Below are 26,641 nucleotides of genomic sequence, written 5' to 3'. Positions count from 1 at the left end.
CAATAGACACCATTTTGCAATGTTGTTGTGCCTTTTTTTATAATAACATTGCAAAATGTGTTAAACTTGGAAAATCAACAAATGCAAATGCTAGAAATAAAATCAGCCTTTCCATTCTCCCTAAACAATTTTGTCCCCACCCCACCCCCAAGTTATGCTAATATCTTTTTTATGAACAAAATTGTAAGCACTTATTTGATTAATTTTGTCCATCCATCCATCTATCTGTCGGTATACATATTATCCCTCCACCTTGGTGAGGGGTTTTATTGAAATTTAGTATTTGGATATTCTGCTAATATTTGTTGAGTCATTTTAGTTTTGGTTTTCAGACCATTTTCAGTATCAGAATAAGTTCATAATCATACAGAATAATAAATCTCCTCTGGCTGCATGAACTTTTAATGAAATCTGGTATTCAGACTCTTTACCAAAATTGGTAAAATGATTTTAAACAAATTATGTATGTTGCAAATTGACAATAAATAAATTGTGCAATACACCGGTCAAAAACTGTGCTGGGTTCACTTGCCTTAATATTTATTCAATGACATCTACAAAAAAATGCTATTGTAAAATGCACTTGATTTGATTGTTTTGGATCATGTACACATTCAATTGAGAAGGTGTTCTGTTCTCCATCATATTTCTTGAAAGAGAAATATAAAAGCATGTTGGAACATCTATAAAACAAAAATGCATCACTAGTGGCTTTTTTTATGACATTCTCACAACAAAAAGTTGGAAATTTGCACCACGTTTTTGTATTGTAGTTGGGATAAGAGTTAGATAATCCAGAAGCCTTGCTAGAACATCAGACATAGCACTTCAACAAGCTACTGCAAGTAAATAGTAATATGTTTTTCAGAAACATTCATGCCACAGTGGTAGATTCAAACTCAGAGCTTGTGGGTTGAGGGAGAGTCAGGGACTCATTGAGGGAAACTATATAATACTGATATATATTTATATATCGTGCTTTTTGTTAAGTTTCTCTTATTGCTGTTAAACACAGGACAAATGAAGAGATGCTCCAATAGTAATTCACCAATAAAACTTAAATGTTTCTTACCAGTGTTGTTTTTGCCTATGACATCTGAATTAGTAGCATCACTATCCTGTAAAATTAAGACAAAAATTTATGTTAAAAAATGTGCTGACTGCAAAATAAAAATTATATTGATGTATTGACTATATTTTAAGGTGTTTGTATTCATCATCACATTATCAAATTGGATATACTATTTTGTAATGCTTTGTAAAGGGGATTAAAATAATATTCTACATCTAAAGTTTTGTTGCTGGTTACAAATAAATTATATTCCTTTTTTTAATCCTTTATCCAGGTGTAATGTAAGCAAACAAAGCCTGCATGTTTGCTTGCTGTATGCAACTTTAACTTACTTATTCCTATCAGTCAGAAAAACTGGAGGACAGAACAAAGAAGTTCTCTGGAGGTGCATTTCATAAAGAAAAATACATCTCCATCCTAATGTTGAATTGCTTTTTGGGGAAAACTATTCTCTGTATGATCTTGAACAATGAGTCTATGTGTAATAAATGAGTGGGATTTACTAAAAACAAATCTTTTCAAAATAATTTCAACCCTGACCTTCATGAATGTACAACATTGCTATCTAATTCAGCTGTTAAGTATCCAACAAAAGTCATGGAATTGGATACATATTTCATCCATATCTGAAGAATAGGGTTCCTTTGGATAATTTGTTATGTTCCATCGAGTCATTTTCGACTCCTGGTGATTCTATGAACATACACTCTCCATTCAGATCTGTCCCTAGCCTATTTGGATAATTATTGGCATTTATATTGACTTTACAAAGAAAGTATTTTTCCATTAGCCTATTTTCAAGACTACTGGAAGGTATTTTATATTTCCAGACAAGATAATGTTCTTTGTCACCAGGTAGTGACAAAGAACATTATCTGGATGCCGATTAGATTACATTCAGATCAGTAAGTATTAAATCTCATAGTATTCAATTTCACTTTTCAGGATTTAGAAAATTTTGGACAAAGAAAAATTAAAACAGATTCGAAAGCTGTAATATTTATATTCAAGCAAATAATGGAAAAATAACAGAAGTTATTTCCACTGCTGCCGGTTTGTGAGAGTGATCATGAGGTACTTATTTGAGAAGTGGTGAAACAAAAGGTTACTGCCAAAAATGGACATATATGGAAGTATAAAGCAGGTGATTATAGAAACTATAGTCACTTAGCATCAGTACATTGGGTAGATGAGCTGAGAAGAAAAGATGTTGACAGTGCATAGAAATTCATAAGGCAGTATCAGAGCAATGCATAACTGCATACCAAGGGTATGCAGTTATGTATAGCAAGTAAATAAAGTAGGAGTGAAATCAAGCAAACTGTGTTGGAAAAGAAAATGCTATGGAGGAGGTACAAGACAGTTGGTGGTGATCGGATCCATGAAGAGTATAAAGTGCTGGCTAGGAAGGTTATGAGCATTGTTAAGAAAGAAAAGGTGCAGTAGGAAAGGAAATTGGCTGGTGAAGCCAAGGTTAACTCAAGGGAATTTTTCTGCTATATGGCAAGCAAGAGAAAGAATTATGGCAGCGTGACACTGGTGGATAGTCATGGCAGCAGGATATAGTGGAATTAAATGATGCTGTGCAATATAGAGAAGGGAGGCAAATATTAGGAAAATTGGAGGTGAAAGAATCAGGTGTTGATTGGGTTAATTTTAATGAGGCTGTGGGAATGGATGACATATCACCATGTATTTTTAAGGAATATGCACAACAGTTTGCTGTGCCCTTGACCTGGTTGTTTAATGAAAATCTTGCAATGGGTAGAGTTCTTAAGGAGTGGGAAAGAAGGCAAAATAATACCACTCCACAAGCATGGTTCTGTATAACTGCAGTTGTAGTCAAGGTGTTGGAGAGATTGGTTAGGAATAGAATACAGGATTGGGTTGATGAGCACGTAAAGGGTAGATCTTGTTTTAGTAATTTATTACATTTTATAAGGTAATGAGTGTGTTAGATAAAAGAGAATCATATACAGTGATATTCTTTGACTTTGCAAAGGCACTTAATAGATTACCACATGATAAGTTGATGTATAAGCTACATAGGATGGGAATAGATAGTATATTGGTTAGATGGATCAGAGACTGGCTCTCTGAACGATACTAGCAAATTGTGTACAATGGAGCAGAGTCTCAAAAAAGGAGGGTAACCAGCAGTGATGTGCCCCATGGTTCTTTTCTTGGACCCCTGCTGTTTGACTTGTTTGTAAATGATATATCATGTGGAGTGACTTGGGGATTTTCAGTTGTGCTGATGATGCAAAGTTGAGGATAAATATAAGCTGCTTAATTCACTTCAGGAAGATTTCAGTAGACTTTTGACTTCGACAAAGGAGTGGCGTTGTAGTTTTAATATTAATAAGTCCAGGGTTTTCATTTATTAATATAAAAATATAAGGCTATACATCCACGGAATAGCAATATCACCGACATTATATTTTTGCATTTATTTCTGTTAAAGTCTCCCCTAATTGTTTCCTAGCTTCATATAATTCCTACAATTATAGGAATCTTCATGAAGCAGTATACTAATGCTTCACGAAGAGGACACTTTTCAACATGTAAACATTGTATCACATTCACATTAATAGACCAGATGTGTAGAACCCAAATGTGGATACCTTTGAGCTCTTTTGAACAGATGGTACAGTGGGTCGAATTCTTAGTGTTCCAGTGGTTTTAACACCCAGAAGGCGAGGCAGGGTGTGTGTGCTGAGACAGTAGCACCTAGAAATAAATGGCTACAATTGGTTATTGTGTCAAGGTGTCCAACTGAATGTTGTCATTTGTCATGAGTTGCCATTTTTGTTTTTCTGAGTTTCATCTTTTTTTTTCATGTGTGAAGTGTGAACTGACATGTTTAGGACACCAATATAGATAAGTTTTTAATATGTAATTTTCTATAAATTTATAACTTTTTCGTCCATATTTACAATGGGAAACAGTGACGATCTACCTGAATGTCCCATTTTCTGCCTTTCAAGAATTGTGTGATTATTGTTGAAGGAGGTTGGAACTTGTTTATAAATAAATAAAATGAGTTATTTCAGCCTTTCTTTGGGTCAGTCTGGAAAAAATAATAATTTCCCAAGTGATTACTTTTTCCGATTTCTGTGTGTATTACATGGCTGTATTTAAAAATCGTATCAATATTTCGATTATCCGTGTCTCACTCTAGCATTTGTCAATGATAATATAATCTCATGATGAAGCATAGCTACTGTTCATTTGACCTTTATGCTTTCCATTTTAAAATTATATTTTATATAATTAATATATTAAAGTATTCAAAATTATCCTATAGTTAATTGCATTGGACAAGTTAAGATGAGCACTGATGCACTCTCAAAAATTTAACATCAATAAAAATGCAAGCATGCAGTCAAATTGATGTGAATTTTGTAGCACAGGTTGCATAAACCACATGACAACATGATTCAAGATTTGGGAGTAAAAGTTGACATTAAACGAAGTTTAGAGAGCATATTTCAAGTGTTGCAAAGACTGCACATTCGCGGGAGAACACCTACAACTGTCTCAACCACTACACCGAACCTCTACTATGAATCATCTCCATCAACTGCCCACCACCACCAGTATTTTTTTTTTTTGTCTGTAAATTGTGTGTTCTGAAGGGCTGATTTGTCTGTATGCAGGGTGAAAAACCCGAGTTTCCGGGAGAAAAAATCCTGCTACCTCCGTATGAGATCGGCTAACTCACCTTCGATTGAAATCGTCCAGATAAAGATTCCTCCCGTCACGAAAAGAATCGAACTTAGGCCTATTCCAATCGAAGGGTGCAATATACCATTGTTCTTCCAATTGCACTATAAAGGCTCCATGGAGGGTGCAAAACATTATAGTGCCACTGTGATAAGAAGTACGCTAACATGTAGGAATAAGGAAGTGGTTGTGCCACTGTATAAAGCACTGGTCAGACTACACTTGGACTACTGTGCTCAGATTTGGTCACCTGGTTTTCAGTGTGATATGGAAACATTGGAGAGGGTCCAGAGATGAATGACTAAGACAATATCAGGACTTTGGAATATTGGCTATGGAGAGAGGTTGAAGAAATGTGGATTTCAGAGTTTGGTAGATAGGAGGAAGAGAGGTGATATGATAGAAATATTTGAGTGAGAGGATTTTATCAGATTAATCCAGTGGGGATTATAAAAAAGAGTAGATAGTGGGAGGGGAAGAACCAGAGGCTATTCCTGGAAGTTATGTAAGAGTATGGTGAAGAGGGATGTGAGGAGTAGATTTTTTTATATGGAAAATTGTCAGTGAATGGAATACATTACCAGAATATGTTGTTAATGCAAGGAGTGTTAAAGAATTTAAGATTTAGTATGATAAATGTGTTATCAGTTGAATGAACCTCCCACAATAAGTCTGATGATTCCATGGAGGGTGCAAAACTAATAATTCCACTAAGCTAAATGTGATTACACAAAGGTGGGTTCAGCATTAATCCATGTATAGAAAATCAGCAGTATTCACACTGAGCTTGCTAAAAATCAATGTCACTATCAACTTTGTTACAAAAATTATGAAACTAAATCCAGAATTGTGGTCACCTCTGTAATATCTCTAAAATTTCAGCAGCTAAAGAATTTGAAAAGTCATGAACCTTGCCCCAGTCAAGGTTCATAATTTAGCCATCATTCCTAGACTGTACTAAAAATCATTATAGATACCACATCAAACATGGATATCTACAATCCATCTTCACAGTGGCTGACAATATTAGTTTGGATGTGGCAAGCATTCTGATAAAATTCTGATAAAAAAATTATACAACAAAAAATTGTTATAGTCAATGTATATTACACTAATTCAACTGTCCATAATGAATCAAATAGAATATAATAACAGATAAATTAAGATCCTTTAAAAGGTTCTCTACATACCAGATTATAGACCAGGATCCTACTTAACTTCAAAAGAGAAAAGCCATTTTAAAATGTGCCTTTGATAAATCAGGACTGGCTGACTATGCTCGAGATATATTCCTGTACATAGCATTAAATGGGAGAAGACAACTGTAATGCATAGAAGGTGCTATATGTGTGACAGACTGTTCTTAGAATCAGCTATGCAACTCTCTCTTCTAAACTCAACACTAAATGCATTTAGCCAGATGTCTCTGAATTAACTTTGTTTTTATCTGGCTCCTAGAGGATGCATTAATGATATTAATTCCTTTTCAGTTACAGTACGAATTGTTTCTGCAATTTGATTTGGTGCATTTACTACAGTTGTAATTTGTGGTATGAAAATGCCGCTTATAAATCGAACAAAATATTGGCTCAAGAAATGAATTATTTTATTCTGTTGTTTATACTACAAAGTACTATTATAAATAACCATCAATAGGCTAAGCCTATCTATGCATATTGATCTGATAAAATCAGAGTCCTGACAAATAACATTAACTCAGAGGAAAATTGTCAATAAGAAAGTAATGTAATATGTACTATCATAGTATCCTGTATATAATTTTGGATTACATAAATTTGACAATGATGATGATCATAAACTAGCAGAGTAGCCATTTAGAAGAAGGCATTTTCTTTGATTTTTATGGATTTTGCAGTTGTATCAATTTAGACATTATGCTAGTGATTTGATTTGCAGTTCTCCATCTGGCATGACAGTTGTATATCAGGGAATACTGTCCAAGGAAGAGGAATATCTGAAGTGATGTTCACTATAATGTAGTCATTATTATTCAGCCTTTATGCCAAATAACATTGTAAATGGACTGCAGAGAGAGATAGAGAGAGATATTCAGTTATTTGCAGAAGAATGCAAAGAGAAAAATTATTTGGAAAGATTTTTAGTGACTCTTCAAGAGGATTTAGAATACAATGGAAATGATTCCATGAGTGAGATAATAGATTAATATAGCCAAGTTTAAGATTTTACATTTTGTCAGGGCCGTCGCCAGATTAAATCGTGCCCTGAGGCAAACAATTAAATATCACTCCCGGTGGATTATAAGACAAAAAATATAAGAAAATCTCCATTTGCTATTTTGTTTTTATTACAAGAGAAACATTAATGCAAAACAATTACATAATAATATTAATTAAATGTTTGCTCTACATGGATATTGCACAATAAAACTGTTTATAAGCTCTTCTAAATTTAAATTATAAGCTAAGTCCGCCTCTATCGATATAGTTGCTAGACCAACCAATCTTTCTTGGATCATTGCTGTTTGCAAATAATTTTGCAACTAAATTTGCTGTTTGCAAATAATTTTTAGTCAGTTTAAGCTTGGAAAAACTTCTTTCTGCACTTGCTTCCGACGGAGCCTACCGCAGTATGGCTGAACGAGCACCCTTATTAAGCTGCACCATGAGGCAGGCTGCCTGTATGCTACACCCTGTCGACGGTACTACATTTTATGATTACTGTATGGAACGCTGTGTATTTTATTGGTGGATTATAGTGTCAGAGGAGGAAAGGGATCTAGGAGTGATGATGAATGGAGGTGAGGGTCAGCATATATATTGCAAAAATCATGAAGACAACACCCAGAATTGCTGGTGAATATTAGTGAAAACAGTGAATGAGCATTGACCATAAAAAATAAAAGTATGATGTTTACATTGAATAAAGTCCGGTCCTGATCAGACCAAATGGTAATCTGTTTCCACCAATTAATTGCACATATTTGGTCACCTATTTTCAAGAGAATAGAAAACTTTACAGAGAATACAAGACAAGTAACAAAAATAATATCAGAGCTGTAAGATGTTGGCTGTGTGGTGGATAGATTGAGAAAATACAATCCGAAGAGTTTGATAAACAGAAGTGGGACATGATATGACTGAAATGGATAAGTTGTCGAGAGGTGTTTTCTAGGTCGCAGGAGAGTTTCCAGAGGATTGAACAAGAGGAAAACATGGGAATTGGGGCATAATGTCTTTCTTGAAAGCTGTGCAAGCAAGTACATTTATTCTCTTGTATGGAGAGTGATGGATATGTAGACTCAAGACTCTGTGGTGCATAGACAGCCCTCCCATGAGATTCGATTATGTGAAGCTTCTGTAACAATAAATAATAAGCTGGACGTTAAATTCTGCATCCACTGTGGTTAGTATAATACTTAGACTGTGTGCGTGTCATAACATTTTTTTAACCTATTTAATTTATGAATTGTTATTTTTGAACGGGTAATACAGAACACACTGTTAAAACATAAATAAATCAGATAATATTATATTTTATTTAGAAGGGAAAGAAAGAAAACAGAGGCCTAATAAAGGAAATTTCCACAAAAATCTCAGTTAATACTAAAATGTTAAAAAAATTGCAAGAAACTGCAGTATTTTTTTTTCAAGATCTAAGATTTCTTTAGGACAGAAAGCTGTCATTTTAAAAACATTTTGGATGTTGAACAAACAATGCAGCACTTCACTATCAGTCAGTGATAGTAGTAGCAATCCCCATTTCTTTATCAATTATTTCATTAGCTTATGGAATATATAACGTGTAATTTAATATAACATTGATATATTGGTAGCCAGAAAGTTTTGTTTTACTAAACTTCTAACCATTAATGATAACTTATAAACTTTTTTTTGCTACTTACCCATCCAGTTGGACGTGCAGGTACATCAGTCCCGAGATGTTTTCTTGGCCCTAATACTTGTTCAGAACGTGTAAAACTGTCCTCACCTATCAATGTTGACTTCCATGTATCATTACATGTATCTACCACCATCCTTAGTATCCATGATGTCTTTATAACTTCTTCACCATCACATTGTATACATTGTCCTGTTTTGAAGAATAATAGTTGTTTATTTAGTATTACTTAAAACTTCAATTTTACTGTTTTGTTATTTTTTTAAGTGGTATTTGGATATTTGGTACTGAAGGTGGTATTTGCATAAAATGTATGATATGTAGTACAGCCATGGATGAATAACAATGCTTAGGGCTAAATAATCAGAAATCCTCTTCTAGAGACCAAAAACATGCTAGTTTTTCAAACCACTTCTGACCTACACGAAACAAGGTGGTAGATGACCAAATTCATCTGCCACATCAAAATTAGACATGATTTTGATGTGGAAGATTGATATAAAACTCCCAAAAAAATCCAAAGTCCTGCTCTCTGTTGCACCAACCTGTATGCTTTCATTAAAACTGACTGAAGTGCTCTTCACTATGATATTTTTGGATTTTCAAAATCATTTACCAGAGAATCTGACATGTCATTATTTAGGTTAAGAAAGTTGGAAACTTTATCTGTGGGCAAGAAAAAAGATTGGCTATAACTTTGGAAAATGAGAAATAAAACAGTTCCACATTTTAGCTATATTAACATACTCCTAAACTGCTGAATGTGTTTACTCTTCAATGCATAAATAAAAACTAATACATATAAACTGTGGTGACTGTGTGGGAGTTATTTGTAAATTTCTGTTTACTAACAGATTCATTTCATAAAATGAATTACACAGATTTCTGTAAAGATGCTCCAGTTTCAATTGCATTTATTTAATGAAATCCATGCTATGCATCAGTGAATGAATGCTATGCATCTTTGAAGTTTTTTTAAACAGCATGTGGGTGGAAGGATGGACTCTTGAAAACAGTATACTGAGCAAAGTGGTATACAAAAAAAATTGTGGGTTTGCAGTAAAAAGATTTTATCATATTACCAGTAATGTTCAGTTTCAGTAAAATTTGAGTGCAGGAAAGCTCTAAGCATGTGTGCAATAAACAATTAGTTCACAGGATTCAAGTGGCTGGAACTGCTCTGGATATAGATTCAATTAGTATGAATGTGAAGTCCCAGAAATGTCATAAAAGTTAGCGTAAGGAAGTTATCAGCAGCATTGTTCAAGATGTGAAATTGTTTTGACTTTCATTTTGAATAAAGGCAGAATACACATGTGATGATGAAAGCCCACATGAAATAATGTGGTTACTATCATATTCCTCAAGAATGCATGATACGTTATCACTGACCTAAATGTTGTTGTTGTTTTTTTTTAATAGTATTTCATGTCCTCTTCCAAGTATGGACAATGACTTTTGAAGACACATTTCTCCATTTGGACTAGGCTTTAGCTCATGTATCAAAATGCCAAAATTAGAGTTGGTTGGAAATGAAATTGGTGAAACATAAATTAAGAAATCACTACTGTGGTCAGACCATTATTCTTAATATTTCCAAACCTCCACATTTATCTGATCTTCAATCAAATCCAATATCCAAGTATACATTGACTTTTCCCTAGAATTTATGTTTAGTATACAGCACTGTTAAAAACTTATTACTATGTGCAGTGTTTGTTTTTATTCATCTATTTCTAAGCAGATGCTTACAAATAAACTTAATTTAACCCCCACCCCTATGTGACAGCTGTTACTCGACCTAGTCTTTTTCATCCAGATTTTAATCCTAATCCTGCTTCACACACTCTTTCTACCAGTCTGGTTGGCCAAGTAGATAATGTACTTCCTTTCTAACAAGCTAGTGGTGGTTCGAATTCCCACCTTTTACACGAGTGCCTTCTATATTGTGCTTGTTTTTGAATCAGCCATGAATAATATTAGCAGTCATTATCTTAAATATTAAAGGGTCTTTGATTATACAGTGAGCAGTAATATTTAAATGCACAAATAGACATATTTTAATAGGTTATTATTACATAGGTAGCTGAAGATTCATTGTGAGAGGCTAACACTAACTCTATCCACACAATATCTATCATACCACTCCTTGAATGCATTCGCCAACAAAGTACTCACAACAGATTTTGACAACTCATTCACCTACTCTCCATGGAGGAAATAAATCTAATCATGCTACCTTTGCTAAACCATGCTCTTACTCAATGGCTAGGGTGATTCCTTATTCTCTTCCCCTCTATCCAAGTCTGAAAAATATCCTCGCCATCAATCCTCTAAAATCCTTTTAGTAGTGTAAACATTTCATATCCTTCTGTTCCACCTAGCAGACAGCCACTGCAACCCTCAATCTGTCCTCATAGAAAGCATTTCATATCAGTCACCACCATCTTGGTCATTTGTCTCAGAATTCTGTCCAATACTTTACTATTATTATTACTACATGACACCTCCAGGAAGTCCAAGGACTTATCATGGGAGGGCACACACATACTACTCCACTTCGCTAGATACATCTCATCCTCGACACTACTACCATCAATGCCATCTATCTGTCATTACCACCAACAATAGTAATTTTTATCTGTAAATTGCATGTGTTCTGAAGGCTGATTTGTCTATCTTTATTTCAGAGAAAAACCAAGTATGTGTACAGTAACCCCAATTCAAAGCCTTATAAAGAGGAATGATAATGTCTTTATCTCTGCTTATTAATGTGCTGCTTTTGCAATATGTCCTCTGAACTTTAACTCCCTATCCACTAACACCCCCTGCCCTCCAATTTAGTATTTCATCAATTTCCAGTTCTGTCAGCATAATAATCATGTAATCTTTTCATTCAATGTCAGCATGTAATCTTTTCATTCCAAAATGCATAAAATTACATTGTTCTGCATTAAACTATTATGCATTATCCTTTGCCCATATTGTTAGCCTATTGAAATCACTTTTCAAGCTGTCTACTTTTCTTTAACTATTACACTAACCAATTTTACATCATCAGCAAACATTTTGAATATCTCCCTCCTCCTGAAATCTTTTCCTATATCATTAATATATGAAGGTTGTTTGCAAAGTTTGGTAAAAAAATAAGTTACACACATTTTTTTAGAAAAAATCACCTTTATTTCTCAACATAGTCTCCATCGAGGTCTACACATTTGATCCAGTGAGTTTACAATTTTTTCATCCCATCTAAAAAGTAGGATTTGTCAAATTGTGCAAAAAAAAAAGTCATTGACGGCCTTGATGACATCCTTGTTTGAAGAAAATGTTTTCCTGCCTACCCAAATTTTTAACTTTGGGAACAAGAAGAAATCACGTGGGGCCTAGTCTGGAGAATATGGTGAATGTGGAACCAATTCAAACCTCAATTCGTGCAATTTCCATTGCGACGGCTGATATGTGGGATGGTACATTGTCTTGATGAAAGGTCACTTTTTTGTGCACCAATCTTGACCATTTTCTCTTCAGTTCATCTTTTAAACAGTCCAACAATGACGCATAATAGACTCCTGTTATTGTGTTACCCTTTTCCAAATAGTCTATCATGTTAATTCTTTGGGAATCCCAAAAAAACTTTGGCCATCACCTTCCCAGCTGACAAAATGGTCTTCACTTTTTTTCGGTGCTCTTTCATCGGGCATTGTCCACTGTTTTGACTGCTGCTTAGACTCAGGTGTGTAGTGATGGATCCAAGTTTTGTCTACAGTCACAAATCGATGCAAAAAATCCTGAGAATTGCGATTAAACATGACTAAAACTGCATTGAAATCTTTTCGCATGTGTTTTTGATCAACAGTCAACAATCGTGGCACACACAGCTTTTTCATGTGCAATTTTTGTGCAGGATATTATACACCCGTTCAGTTGAGATGCCTACAATCTCAGCAATCTCACACACTTTCACTCGGCAGTCTTCCATAACGATACCATGTATTTTGTCAATCATTTCCTTCGTAGTGACCTCAGTCGGGCTTCCAGAGTGCGCTTCATCTTCGATGGACTTACAACCATGTTTAAATTCATTTATCCAAAAATAAATAGTCTTTAATGCTGGTGCAGAGTCCCCATGAACTGCATCTAACTCAACTTTGACCTGCATGGCCATCCACTTCAAATAAAAGTGTTTTACCACTGCACGAAACTTGTTTTTCTCCATTTTTATGAAAAATGTGAACAGCGATTTTAAATGTTTGACAAATGAGAACTATGCATCGCATGTGGCTAAAATTTTGCCAGGGGGTCATGAAAAAGATGATAGGTGCCGACACTGGTATGAACGAACGAACGAATTGTGTCACTGTCTATTGGAAATTTACCAAACTTTTCAAACAACCCTTGTACAAATTAAAGTGTTGTGGCCCTATAGAGAATCCCGAGGTACTCTACTAGTCACCCTTATTTTCTAGATTTCACTCTACCATATGCGACTCTCTGGTGTCTGTCTGTCTATCAGCCACCCTGCTATCCATACCTATTTGCTCCAACTTTTGTTGAATTCTGTTAAATACCTTTGCAAAGTCCAACAGTATTAGCTATTTCCCTTATCTAATTTTGCTGTCACTTTATAAAACATTAGTAAATTACTAAGGCAGGACTACCTTTTACAAAGCCATATTGCCTACCATAGAGTAAGCCCACTATTTTCTTATTAAATGTGCTTTCTCATCCTCTTTCAGGAACATAAACTCCAATTTATAACTTTATAGCTGTGAAAAGTTATATTTAGTATGTTTCTAAAAATGCACTACTTGTCATTCATCCTGCTGCAATTAGCCCAACATTTGCTTTCATAAATATTTAAACAATGCACAGTAGAAAGTGATACAGTAATAATAATGTTATTTTAGCATTAAAGAACAGACCTGTCCAGGTAGTGGTAGAATTTCCTCCACTCCAGATAACTGTAAATCCAACTACTGTTCCAGATGTCGAACCTAATTTAAAAATGATAATCAAAAAAAAAAAAAAATCAAAACCGAGCCAAATTTTAATGACTTGAGTAATTCTTAAACTTTGATGCATAATATATATGCTCTTAATAACATGAAAATTACAGAGAGAGAGAGAGAAAAATTGGACAATATAGAGGCTAAATTGATCCTGTGAGGTTCATGAAATGTATTTACATATCTGTTAAACTGTTTTAAAATATAAATGTTACATAAAACTGATAAAACTCTTTTGAAGGGATGCTTTCCCATGCAATCATGTTGAAAGAGGAATGCATGAGATAGCATCCTCTCTTAATACAAACTATTATTAAGACAGTTGAAATGTGTTGTCTTGGATTTTGTTTGCGGCACAGCAATTTCATAAGAGTTTGTGGTACTTACTTTGCATTTTAGCAAATTAAGTTGAAATCAGTACTATATAGCCAAATAGCATCATAGCAAAACATTTTGGAAGTTTTTTTTCACTTGGTTAGACTATAATAAATTTAGTTTAATCCTTTATCCAAGTATAAGCGAATAAAGTTTGCACCTGAAGTATCTTCAGGACTGAGGCAACTCGTAAAGGTGGATCAAGCTCTCATCACTCCTTGTCTCAGTATCTCCCATAATGCAAAGCACATCTCTTTGCAGACATGTATAATGCTGTGCATTAAGGGATTGGCCACTATAGACCGGTTTCGACCTTTATTGAATGTTCAAGTACAGGTCAAACTCCAAAAACTCAGCGTTGTTCCCCTCAGTAACAGACTCACCTTGCCACTGAGAAGAACTCTCAGAACCAGTTGGCTCTACACCGAGGCAGGCTCACCCCCACCACCAAGCAGAGCCACTCATTTGCTCATATATCATCTGAGGGGTAACAGCAACAGCTGTGCCTCAGTTAACTTCACGGGCCACAGCATTGCCATTCATTACCCACCCACCCAGGACCTGGGTGACAGCAACAGCTGAGCCTCAGTTAAAACTTCATGGGCTACAGCATCGCCATTCATCACCCAAGCTTCCAACCGGTTTCGACCTTTATTGAGGTCTCGTCAGTGGGAGCTAGACACAGAAGTGGTGATACAAAGCCAGAAGCAGTGGAGAAGTCATATTTACCTATACGAGTTGCCAAAAAGTGTACCACCTTATTATTAAATTACTCTGGATTTAGAGAAAAATGTTGGAAGTTTTTTTTCCAGAATAATTTAATAATAAGGTGGTACACCTTTTGGCAACTCGTATAGGTAAATATGACTTCTCCATTGCTTCTGCCTTAGTATCACCACTTCTGGGTCTGACTCCCACTGACGAGACCTCAATAAAGGTCGAAACTGGTCTGGATAGTGGCCCATCCCTTAATGCATAGTATCATACATGTCTGCAAGGAGATGTGCTTTGCATTATGGGAGATACTGAGACAAGGAGTGATGAGAGCTTGGTCCACCTTTACCACAAGTTGCCTCAGTCCTGAAGATACTTCAGGTGAAACTTTGTTTGCTTACACTTGGATAAAGGATTAAACTAAATTTATTATAGCAAAACATTTAAGTATTCTAATACAGAATAGTTGAACTCAATCATATTTTCTCTGTACAAATGTATTTGAAAATGTTCGATAGTCAAATCTGACTTCTTTCTTAGGAATCATAAATAGTCATTTTTGTGGAACTGTACTCTCTTGTGGCCAAATGAATGTTATAAGGTAAAGGAGATGAAAGATCTAAGGGTGATAGTGGATAGGGACCTGGAATTTCAGGGACATTTTGCTAAAATTTTGAGGGCAGCTCAGCAGATTATAGCAGTGATGCAGAGAACCTTGACATATAGAGGTATGGATGTTATGATTCCATTGTATAAGGCTTTAAACAGGCTGCATATGGATTAGTGTGCACAGATTTGGTTGCCTAGTTTTCAAAAGAATGAGGAGATGGTAGAAAAGGTTTAGAGATAATTGACTAAGGTGGTTTCTTGTCTGAGTTTGAGAGCTGAGACTGCAAATTGCAGAATTTAATGAATATAACGAGGAGGATTAATGTGGGTGAGATTTTTCATAGAACGAGTGAAGACAGAGTCTGTCCTTGGAAGGTGTATAGGGAGAGAGTATGAGAGCAAGGGGTGAGGAGTAAGTTTGCATAGAGAGTGGTGGCTGATTGGAATGCATTGTTTGAAAGTGTGGTAAATGCAGAGACAGTGAATGCATATATCCACAGAGGAGAGGTTCCACTCTCGCTCTCTCAAGAGAGATTGTGGGACCTTTTTCTTTTGACTCATGAGAGGTCTGATGATGATAATATAAATTATTCTTTACCAACATGGTAAAAATCAATTTTTTTATTACATTGAATTTAATTCAACTTCAACATAATACAAAGAATGAAAAACTGAATCAAGGTTTGGTTCTTGTTTTCACTCTTTCATTTTTCCTTGAATAATATTTGACTATAGTTCCCCCTCTGAAAGCTGCTTGATTTTAACACTTTTAAAACTTTCTTACATGCTGCATGTAGTAATAAGGGGATGGAATTTCTAGAATTCTTGAGGGACAAATGTCTTAGGCAACATGTAATAGAGGGAACAAAAGGTTCAAGAGTTTTGGATTTGGTCTTAGCGTCAGAAGAGCTGATAATAAGTGAGATGACATCTCTCCCACCAGTTGGAGAGAGTGATTATATGTGGTTTTGACTTAGAAGATGAATAGACATGCAGTTGTATCAAAGAAAAGGGAACATATGTAGAATTATAAGGCAAGTGATTATAATAGTCTTAGGTATCAAGTAGGGGCAGTTCCATGGAGGGCAGAATTGGAAGGATATCATTAGTGCTTAGGAAATTGTGAAAGGATATTTGTTAGCAGCAATAATAAGCTGTATTCCACGAGTGAAGAACCGGACATAATTTGGTTTAAAGTTTGATGTAAAAGGGAAAGAGCGATGACAAGGGGCCATCGCTGGAAGTTACGAAAGGAGGCTGTGAGCAAGAGGGTGAGGAGTGGTTTCTTTGCATGGAGGGTGGTTGAACCGTGGAATGCATTTCCTGAGAGAGAGTGGTTAGAGCAGGAACTGTCAATGGATTCACGGAGTGGTATGATATTTTCTTTTCAATATTGTATTCATTTTTACGTTGATCACTTACTATGAGGAGTGGTTTCTTTGCATGGAGGGTGGTTGAACCGTGGAATGCATTTCCTGAGAGAGAGTGGTTAGAGCAGGAACTGTCAATGGATTCACGGAGTGGTATGATATTTTCTTTTCAATATTGTATTCATTTTTACGTTGATCACTTACTATTTCAAATCTCATGTGTATTCTTTTATCCTGAACATCAATAAGATTTTCTTATATCTTGTTTCTTCTCTATTTTCTGGAATATGGTATCAGTAATGACTAGTCCATTTCATGAACATAAATTCTGTATACTTATTATTAATATTAGCCTTATTAGCTTTGCTCTTTTTCCCAAATTATCCACAAACATTTCTATATTTCTGGTATAGATTCCTATTCTGCTACCTCCAACGAGGCCTTTTCTTTATGTCAGCAGCAACAACAACAACAAAAACTATTTCCTTCTTTAAAACCTTTTGAGAGATCACTGACAGAAATGCCTTGTCAAACTTCCTATTTTGAAATTTGTCCACATCACTCTACTTGAAATGGGCTTCCAATCAAGAAGTTCATTTTTGTCTTTAGTGAATACTGTAGCTATTCTTTCCTTTCCTATGATTTAGGATTACATGGTAAGTATTACATGATCATCCTGCTTACTTGAAGATTGAAGCAGCTCAAAAAAAGTACCATATTTGGTCTCCAGAATAGGGGAAATGAATTATCTGATCCTTAGCTCACAATCACGTTACTAAATACACCATTGGTTTACAACCCTTCATTGGTGGAATTCATGTTAAAAAAAAAAGTAGAAGTATCTCAGTTGTTTTTATCATGTTTATATCTTGGTAATTCCAATTATGTCAACATGGTATTTTTTAAGTCATCTGGTAGCTATTGATTTCATTGATAGTACCCTACTTTAATTCTGTTGTGTTTAAGATTGTTTCAGCAATTAACTGTTTATTCTGGTTTCCCCAGTGGCACAGTGGGCATTTGATCGTAACTTGTCCAGATGTTCAAAAAAAATATGAATAGATTTTTATCTCTTAGCATATTCAGTGCCACTGACACTTCAAAGCAGGGTTTCTCAAACTTTTCCTACAACAGAACACTTCACAAATCCTGAAATTTTAATGGAACACCTTGGTTAGAGCCGAGTATCATCAGTCTCATATCCAATGTAAAGCTGAGCGCACACTATCACATTGCAAAAATGTGACAGTGCACACTATAGGCGTGCCGGGCCACAGCACATCGCATTGACCTTGCTTGTGACTGCACATTTCCTAGAATAGATACCTCCGTACTTCACTCGTGCTCAGAGGTGTCGACAACTGCGGGCAGCTGAGTCAAGGCCAGCATGTGCTGGCCTTGATAGCACAATCCGCACGCAAAATGAGGAGCGCCTGATTTTCAAACATATTTGAACTTGTCGCAGCATTTAAAACCATTCCAGGCTCATATTAATTTTGATAATTTTTTAACGGAATACTTATTCACTTTCCACAGAACATAGTTTGGGAAACGCTGCTTTAAAGCATCAAACCAGTATTTGTATGTGTGCCACTGCTGCTTCTAAACATTGTAGGACATGTATTTCTATGCTGCACTCAATCTGGCCTGGGTGGTCGAATCCAATCGTGTGGGTGTGCAGGCACTGCAGTAAGATCATTCTGAATGGTCTGGAGACAATTCTGTCATAAATGAGTGGCAGTGAATGAGTTGATCTTCTTCTTCCCTTTTTTAATATCAATCCTGCAGGATTGATTTGATCCTAGTACTAGATCAAAGCATTTATTAAAAAATGACATTACTTACTTTACTGATGATATTATTACTAAAAAAAATTCAGCTGCTTAGACACAATTTTTAGTGAAGATGGTAAATTAAACATGGAAATAGACAACAGAATCAACAAAGCTGGTATGGCAGGAAGTCAACTGAATAAATTTATATGGAATAAGAGAGAAATTAGCCAAAACACTAAATTAGCTGTATACAAGACAGTATTCAAGCCGCTTTAACTTCCGGGTCAGAAGTAAAACACTTGACCAAAGACTGGAGACTGCAAATATGAGAGTCCTGAGAAAGATTAGGGGCATGAACGGATGGCATCAATGGCAATATCATATTAAAAATGAGGAAATTAGGAAAGAACTCAACATTGTCAGCATCCAGGAATGCATTAGCAGAGCTAATCTCAGGTGGTATGGTCACTTAAACAGAAAATGGGAGAGGAAAGATTATCAAAACAAGTGTTCTCTGCCAGGTTGGCAGGAAAAGACCTAGAGGAAGACCAAGGTGGATTGATATGATAAAAAGTGCCTTAGAAGATAGAAATATAAGATCTGATAATGTTGGAACAGATTGATTTGGAGGAAAATTGTAGATAGGAAGTTAGTAATGATGTAATTTTTCATGTAGTACTATTGTAAAATATTGTGTCTACTGTGCCATTGTAATATATATATTACTTATTTTCTTTAAGTTTTGATTGTATACTTTGTTCGAAATATATACTTATTTATCTTGTTTATTTCGACTGACTTACCTTATCATATTTAACAGTCGTGACTCCATTGTTCTTAATCCGTTGCTTGATTTAGTCTACTACAGTTATCTTAGTATTTCTCCTTTTATGATTATACTTGACTTCCTCTGGTGTTCTAGGTTCCTTTGCCCTCTCCTCCATGGTTTATTTGCATACTTATGAGGCGTATGTACCATATTTGATTCATACCTAATATTTCTGTTGGATGGTCTCTTGTTTTTAAAACAGTTGCAAGCCATGTGCCCAATTTTATTGCAAACAAAGCATCTGGGAGTCTCCTTCCTGTCTCTTATTTCATTAGTCCTCTCTATTTTAGGCAAAGTTAACTCAGAGGACTTTTCTGTTATTGCTGCCAGTTGCTTTTGCACAGCATCAAGATGGTCCATCACAGGCTGTTGTAGCCATTCTACTTCCTTTCTTATTATAGCACATAGTTCCTCCATATCTGTAGGTCCTACTTCCTTTGGGACTTTTGTTACATTGTCAGACATTTGATTAAAGCTGACTGAAATCTTTCTTTCTCCCTATCTTTCGTTTTGATCATTATTAGATTTTCTCCTTACATGTGACAGAACCTTTTTCTCTCTTTCCTTCACAAGAGGAATCATTAGCCAGTTTAATAACATTAATGTGGCTTTTTGTAGAGGCGGGTCGAATGTCTCCAAGCCTTTCCTCTTTCTCCTTTACAGCGAGGTAACATTCTTGAAGGTTTGTGATCTTCTTTTTGTAGGTGGTCTTCCTCAGTTCTTCTTTGACCCCTAATCTAAATTGATGGAACACTGCCCAGTTGAGGTGAGGTTTATTCTCTATTGGAACACTCAGACTGTTGGCAATTGTCAGTAATTTGTTATAATACTCTGTCACATTCTCCTTTTTTTGTGTGCACATATCTGCAACTTCCAGAGGTTTGGGCCTAGACTTTACTTTGGAGAACTTGGAAATCAAGGTTTCCTTAAACCTCGAGTACTCCAAGGTATCCTTTAAAATTGGGGCTGAGTACAAGAAGCTTTTGGCCTTTCCAACCAGTTTATTCCTGAGCAAGATAAGTAGTTGGAAATCAGTCTATCTTCCAACCTTCCTCAGTTCCTCAACAAAGCTAATAAAAGCTAAAACATCATCATTTTCCTCTCCAAAGAATTGTGGAATGACAAGTTGAAGATTTATGGTTCTAAAGAACTCAACATTATCCATAGTTGCACTGTTACTTGTAATTTCACCTTCCATTTAACTCTCAAAATCTTAAATTTCTCAAAGAGAATTTTTTTATTTTATAACTGCCTGATTCAATACCAAAATGTTCTCACTTTAATTCACAATTTGTGATTGATTAATTACATGAATTAAATCCTGTCGGCTGTGCCATTTGTAAAATATTGCATTGTCTGCTGCACCGTTATAATATATATATTACTTAGTTTCTTTAAGTTTTGATTGTATACTTTGTTCGAAATATATACTTATTTATCTTGTTTATTTCAACTCACCTAACTTATTATATTTAACAGTCGTGACTCCGTTGTTCTTAATCCGTTGCTTGATTTAGTCTACTACAGTTAAGCCTTTCTTTCATTTAGCCTCCACCCCTTTTCTCAATGTCGTAACTATGCTTAATCATATGCACAGAATTCTATAACATAGGAATTGCCTCTGGCTAGAGTCAATCCCTTTGTCTAAACAGTAAGTGTTTTTCTATATTGATTTCTGAAAAATTTATTTATTACGACTGCGCCATCAGAAATCGCAGATAGGACTTAAATATTCTTCCATTAAAAAAACACTCAGCAAAGCATGGAATTACCTTTTACACTCATCACTATATCAAGCAACGCAATACTTTATTCTTCAGTTGTGGTGGCTACTTATCTCCCTAGGTCACACACAGGTTTGGTCCTTTTATGAGAAGTGCATTGGTATATAGGAATCAGGCAAGTTATTTCACAAACAAAACAATTTATTCATGCTAATTAAAGTACAATAAAGTTAACACCAAGCACACAATCTTTTTTTCCTGACTCTATACTTCCTAGCAATATTAACTTAGATCTTAAATTATCCAATCTAGTTCAACAATTCTCCTTTAAGTAAACAAACTAAGGTAATTTGTGCCTACACTTAAGTCATACAAAATAACAGACCTACACATACTATACCACAAGCAAGCTTGGACAATAAATAACATTATGCACGTTAACTGTTGCCTTGTAACAACGCTATCTTATCTCACACAGCTAAGCAAGTTAATTCTGAATGGTTAGCTAATTGCCTTCAGTCCTGAAGTAATACTAACAAAAAACACAGCTAGAGCAATCTCTACCACAATTTCTGCCTCTAGTTAAATCACATATAATAGACCTTACTTGGTATTTAGTCATCTAGTCCACATCAGTAGATCCTTGAGATCGTTATCATCATCTTCCTTCCGATATTGTGTACACACACACATGGGCACCGTTTTCCGATATCGATGAGGGCACTTCCACAGGCAGAGATCATCAAGAACCTTCGCGGCTGGAAATCCGAAACTTACTTTCTACACTGCATAAACAAGCCATCTAGCATCTTCGGGCGTCTGTTGGCTTTAATGGGGGTTCCTTGACCTAGAATCGGCAGGACATACTTCAACCGGGAGCCGGAACAGAAACTAGGCGAAATAGAACTTATCCAGCAACAACCATCGAAACAACCTCTCCTCCTGAGCAGTCTTCTAGCTAACTATGGCTGACCTTCTCTGCAACGAACCCTCTTCATGATGATTGACCTTCCTCGAAAAAACTTCTTTCTCATTGTCTCCCTCTTTTATACTGCTCAATCGACCTTGGTTTTTGCTACTTTTTTATTCCCCTGGGTATTCATAGAGGTCTTTCCCTCCACCTTTCAGGTTGCTGCATTAAGACGGGAAACCCCAAGCATTCTTGACCTTCATGTTGGCGATGGTCTTATTCTTAATCCCATCTGGGATATTTCTTTGTCTTAACAATCTATTGTTACAATTCATTCAGACATTTTTTTCTTTGTCTTTATCCTTTGTTGTTATACAGCAAATCAATAGTTAAATATTAACCAAAATTACAAGTATGTTTATAAATTACAAAATATATTTATAAATTACAAGAAATCAATTTGAATTCCTAAGTAAAATCGGTATAGAAAGAATCTAATCTAAATTTTCTGTCTAATCAAAATTTTACACTATTATATCCTGTACACCCTCAAGGGTGTACAGGATATAATAGTGTAATGATTCCTGATATATATCAGGAATTTGATGATGATATTACTTACTGCTTAAATAATGACACAAAAAGTAGATCTTCAGATCATTTATATCACAATAATCAAGGAACATAATAAATGCACTAGTAATGCAAAAACTCGACTAAGAAAATAAAAATTTAGATTATTTTGTTTATACCACAAGATGCAATAAGTTAGCTTGGTTATTTTTCACAAAGGTAAACAAATATATTACAGACATTTTATATATATAAATTTTGGAATGGTGATTGTTTTTGTACATAAATAATAACTTAAGTGTATACCATATACAAGAGAATGAGAAGGGCCTGCTGCTCCTGGTTTACGTTCTACTGCTGTCCTGTATTCTCCATGTAACCGACCATCTGGATATTGAACGAAAATTACTTCTGAACCCAGCTGATTATACCATTTTCCTTCTAAGTTGCGACATGCACTCCCTGAAATGAAATGTAAAGTTGTCATTGCAGTTGTATTAGAAAATTGAGATAATTTATAAACATAACATCATTCATCATGTACAAATATAGTTTCTATTTTTCCTCTATTTCTCTTTGCAGGGAAATAAATGTATGTCTTCATGCAATATATGAAAAAAGTTAAGATTTACAGAAAGGAAACCATTTTAAATTTGCAGCATATGATAAACTTTTTGAGTGCACATTTATGCTACTGTGCTAGAGTTTCAGATAATTTGCATGTCTTACTTTCTAAAAAAAAAAAAAATTCATTCTGTCTGTGAAGCCCTACATGAACAAATTAAGAAAGCTTGCACTCCTCATCTTTGTTTATACCATTTTCTTGCAGTAATCATTCAGATTTTTTGTTCCCTTCACACAGTTTATCTTAATAATTTTTAAATTATGATAATTTCTGACATAAAATAAGAACCATGTGTGGCACTGAATTCCAGTACTATAAAAGCTATATTAATTAATGAAGAAAAGTATATTTATGAATTAGGCTATTTACAAATTATTATTTCACTAAAGTTTCATGGAAGCAGTCATATTTTATAAACTAAAATAATTATCAAGTTATATTTAATATATAAACTGAACATTCTGTATGTAACATCTGATGCACATTGTTTTTCTTTTTTCTTTATAGGAACTGCCTCTGCTTATATAGTAGGCCAACAGCATAATTCCTCTCCTTTATGTGGTGCATTCATTTCGGTAAATTATGTATAAGTGTATGTATACTCCAGATGATGACTTTAATGTGAAGGTCAAAATATCAGGAAATTAAAATAATTATTCCTAATGCAGTTGCAGTCTCCATGAATGAAAACATAATTCCTATTATGCTGTTAGAGGGTAGACTCAAGGCAAAGATTTGAGTAAAGTGCACTTTTCTATCACAAGTCATCTGGTTGATTTGTGATAAGATATTTATAAATAAATAAAATTTTACAAGGCCAGTGGTGAAGATTAGTTTTGAAGATTGATCATTATTATTATTAGCATCAGACATCCATGGAATCAAACAACCGTTGTGAGAAGCACACTCACACACAAAAAATCCATTCACAGTTTCTGCACTCATCAACAACCTCCATGCAATAAACCTGCCTTCACTTCCTTATTCATATCCGTATTACAGTTTTCAGGAATTGCCTCTTTCAGGGGGTAGAACAAGGCCGTTATGTTCTCTCTACTCTGAAAAATCTTCACTTTAATCTAGTACACCACATTAAGACTTGTATGTCTCAATCATACCTCTCCTTCTATTTGCAGGGCTCTGTAAATTGCATTCCCTCTATCTGTCTTCATATCCCACATTCCAGAGAGATCTGACATCTTAATGAATCTTCATTGAACCCTCTTTAAGATATCCTCTTGAAAATCAGGTGAGCAGATTTTTGCTCCATTACAGTGATACTCTAGTAGAGCTATTCCTTGCTGCACCAAGGTTTTTAGGAAGACAGACCAGATGAAGTAAGGAATAGTTCCAAAGTTCTTCATCAATATCTCTAAACTATTTCTAGCCTTCTAATTGAGTTTGGTTGGAATCTTTCAATACCTCCCTAATATGAGGTCCAACAATTTACCTTCCTTAAAATTGGTTTGAGATTTCAGAAATCTTGCAATGAGGTGCTGAAATAGTGTCCATTTTTGTGCAACGCATTGACAAAGTTTCTAATGAGACCTGATTTAACATGCATTGGTGTAAGACATTTTTTTTTAATGGTTCTTCTTCTTCCACCTTTTGGTTCTGTCCACTGCTGGATGAAGGTCTCCCACATGGTTTTCCAGATTACTCAGTTTTCTGCCTCTCCCATCCATCTCACTTCTGCAATTTGTTCCAGTTCATCCCTCCACCTTCTTCTCTGTCTTCCTCTTTGTCTTGCTCCATCCATTGGTCTCCACTGTGTTGTTTTTCCAGTCCATCTCCCATCACTGCATCTGGCAATATGGCCAGCCCATCTCCACTTAGCCTGTTTAATGTATTTTACAATATCCATGACACCTGTTTGAGATCTTATCCAGGTACTTGTCTCCCTATCTCTTAATGTTATTTTTAGCATACTTCTTTCCATGCAATGTTAACATTGCATGGAAAATATTGCAATGTTGTGTTGTCCTCAGCTTTTTGTTTAGGGCTTCTGTTAAAGTCCATGTTTCTCCTCCATATTTTAGGACAGGAAGTATGCACCGGTCGAAAGCTTTCCTTTTTAGACTCATAGGGATATCACTTCTGAATATGTCTCTCATTTTCCCATCCATCCAAGGTGAATTCTTCGTTCAATCTCTTTTCTTTGGCACTCCTCAAAGGATAACAATTAGCCCAAATATACATATAAAGTAACTTGTTCTATTTCATGGTTTTCATGAAAACCATAAAATAGAACAAGTTTCAACTTTGACAGTTCTATGGTTAATATATTTATTCATCATTATTTTTGTTTTTTCTCTATTTATTTTTAATCCAATTACTCTGGAGGCTTCATTTAGCTGATTTAGCCTTTCTTCCAGATCTTCAAGATTATTTAAAATCTCCTGGTTAACAAAATGGTTAACCAGGAGATTTTACAAAATCTGTTTCAGGAAGGCCATGTTTTCTTGACATAATGTTTTGTCATTGTTCCTGTCCCATATGCATAAAATGCAGCAGCATTTAATAAATCCTCCTTGCATACACACGTACAGTCAATGAAATTTTAAATCACCACAGATATACTAATACTAGTCCTTGTACCTTATTACCACCAAATTGGCTGTATTTTCAAAAGCAAGTGGGATAGGTACTGAGGACTTCTCATTATTGTTATTGCGACAAAACTGCTTTTTTACTTTGTTTAGAAGAGTTCACAAGCAAGCGCTACTCTTTCCTCATAAACTTGATTCATTATCTGAAAAAAAAATCCCATCTATCTATTTCACGGCAGTAACGAATTCCGTTATCTCAAAATATGAACTTACAATTATGCTTCTGTTTCTTAAAAAGAAATTTTCATTCCTGGAGCTAAATCTTACTGAAGGTGAGATCCTAGCAGTTCAGATAAATTGATACCTCTGCATAAATTCAAAGTTTATTGTGCGTCAGTATTGTAACATCCTGCAGTGATGGTAGAACATGTTTTGGACTAAAGAGTGAGGCACTAGTTGTGTGATAGTTTAATAAGTTTGGGTACGATATCAAAAATGCTTATTTTTAGTAGAAAATCCAGATGCTTCTCTAGCACCTGAAAGTCGGATTTTTTTTTTTCTTCTTCAATCTATTGAATTTAGTGAACTTTTCAAGAAATGCATTTTTTTTTATGATCTTGGTCACCTGTACATTCTTCATTACGTGAGAACATTGTGTCACTGCTTAACATTTCAAAACAAAACCACATACAGATACATAATAAAAGCAGTCTGCACTTTTTACAGCTTCTTAATCTTTTACATTTGTCATAATCAGTTAAAGAAATGAGATATTCAAAGACATTTGCAAACAATTGAAAACTCAAGCAGACTGAGTTCATGTTACGGTATTCCTTGATGCAACAGGTTTGGACATATTGAAATTATACCTCCACTTATCTCCATTCATTGAGAGTTCCAAC

General features: G+C 35.1%; 2 protein-coding genes across 4 annotated transcripts in view; one reads left to right on the top strand and one right to left on the bottom strand.

Annotated features, from left to right (window-relative positions):
- Positions 1-23,883, top strand: part of PIG-U (phosphatidylinositol glycan anchor biosynthesis class U) — a 276,485-nt gene extending 252,602 nt beyond the window's left edge. For both annotated transcript variants that reach the window (XR_016548865.1, XR_016548864.1), the window contains one exon: positions 23,698-23,883. The gene's annotated coding sequence lies outside the window, so the exon portion shown is untranslated. The remainder of the gene's footprint in view (positions 1-23,697) is intronic.
- LOC150110210 (uncharacterized) overlaps positions 1-26,641 on the bottom strand; it is an 88,509-nt gene that overhangs the window by 53,578 nt on the left and 8,290 nt on the right. For both annotated transcript variants that reach the window (XR_016548866.1, XM_090398405.1), the window contains exons 2-5: positions 22,872-23,027; positions 13,603-13,674; positions 8,682-8,869; positions 1,073-1,118 (exon numbers count right to left, since the gene is read on the bottom strand). Coding sequence is in view for 1 of the 2 variants with exons in the window: in XM_090398405.1 (XP_090254531.1) it covers positions 1,073-1,118; positions 8,682-8,869; positions 13,603-13,674; positions 22,872-23,027 (462 nt within the window). In the remaining variant the exon portion in view is untranslated. The remainder of the gene's footprint in view (positions 1-1,072; positions 1,119-8,681; positions 8,870-13,602; positions 13,675-22,871; positions 23,028-26,641) is intronic.

Source organism: Typopeltis vanoorti, chromosome 1, assembly GCF_054136105.1.
Source record: "Typopeltis vanoorti isolate ZY-2024b chromosome 1, IOZ_Tvanoo_1.0, whole genome shotgun sequence".
Lineage (NCBI taxonomy): Eukaryota > Metazoa > Arthropoda > Arachnida > Uropygi > Thelyphonidae > Typopeltis > Typopeltis vanoorti.
Note: the sequence above shows the minus strand (reverse complement) of the source record. Positions and strands in the feature narration are given on the sequence as shown.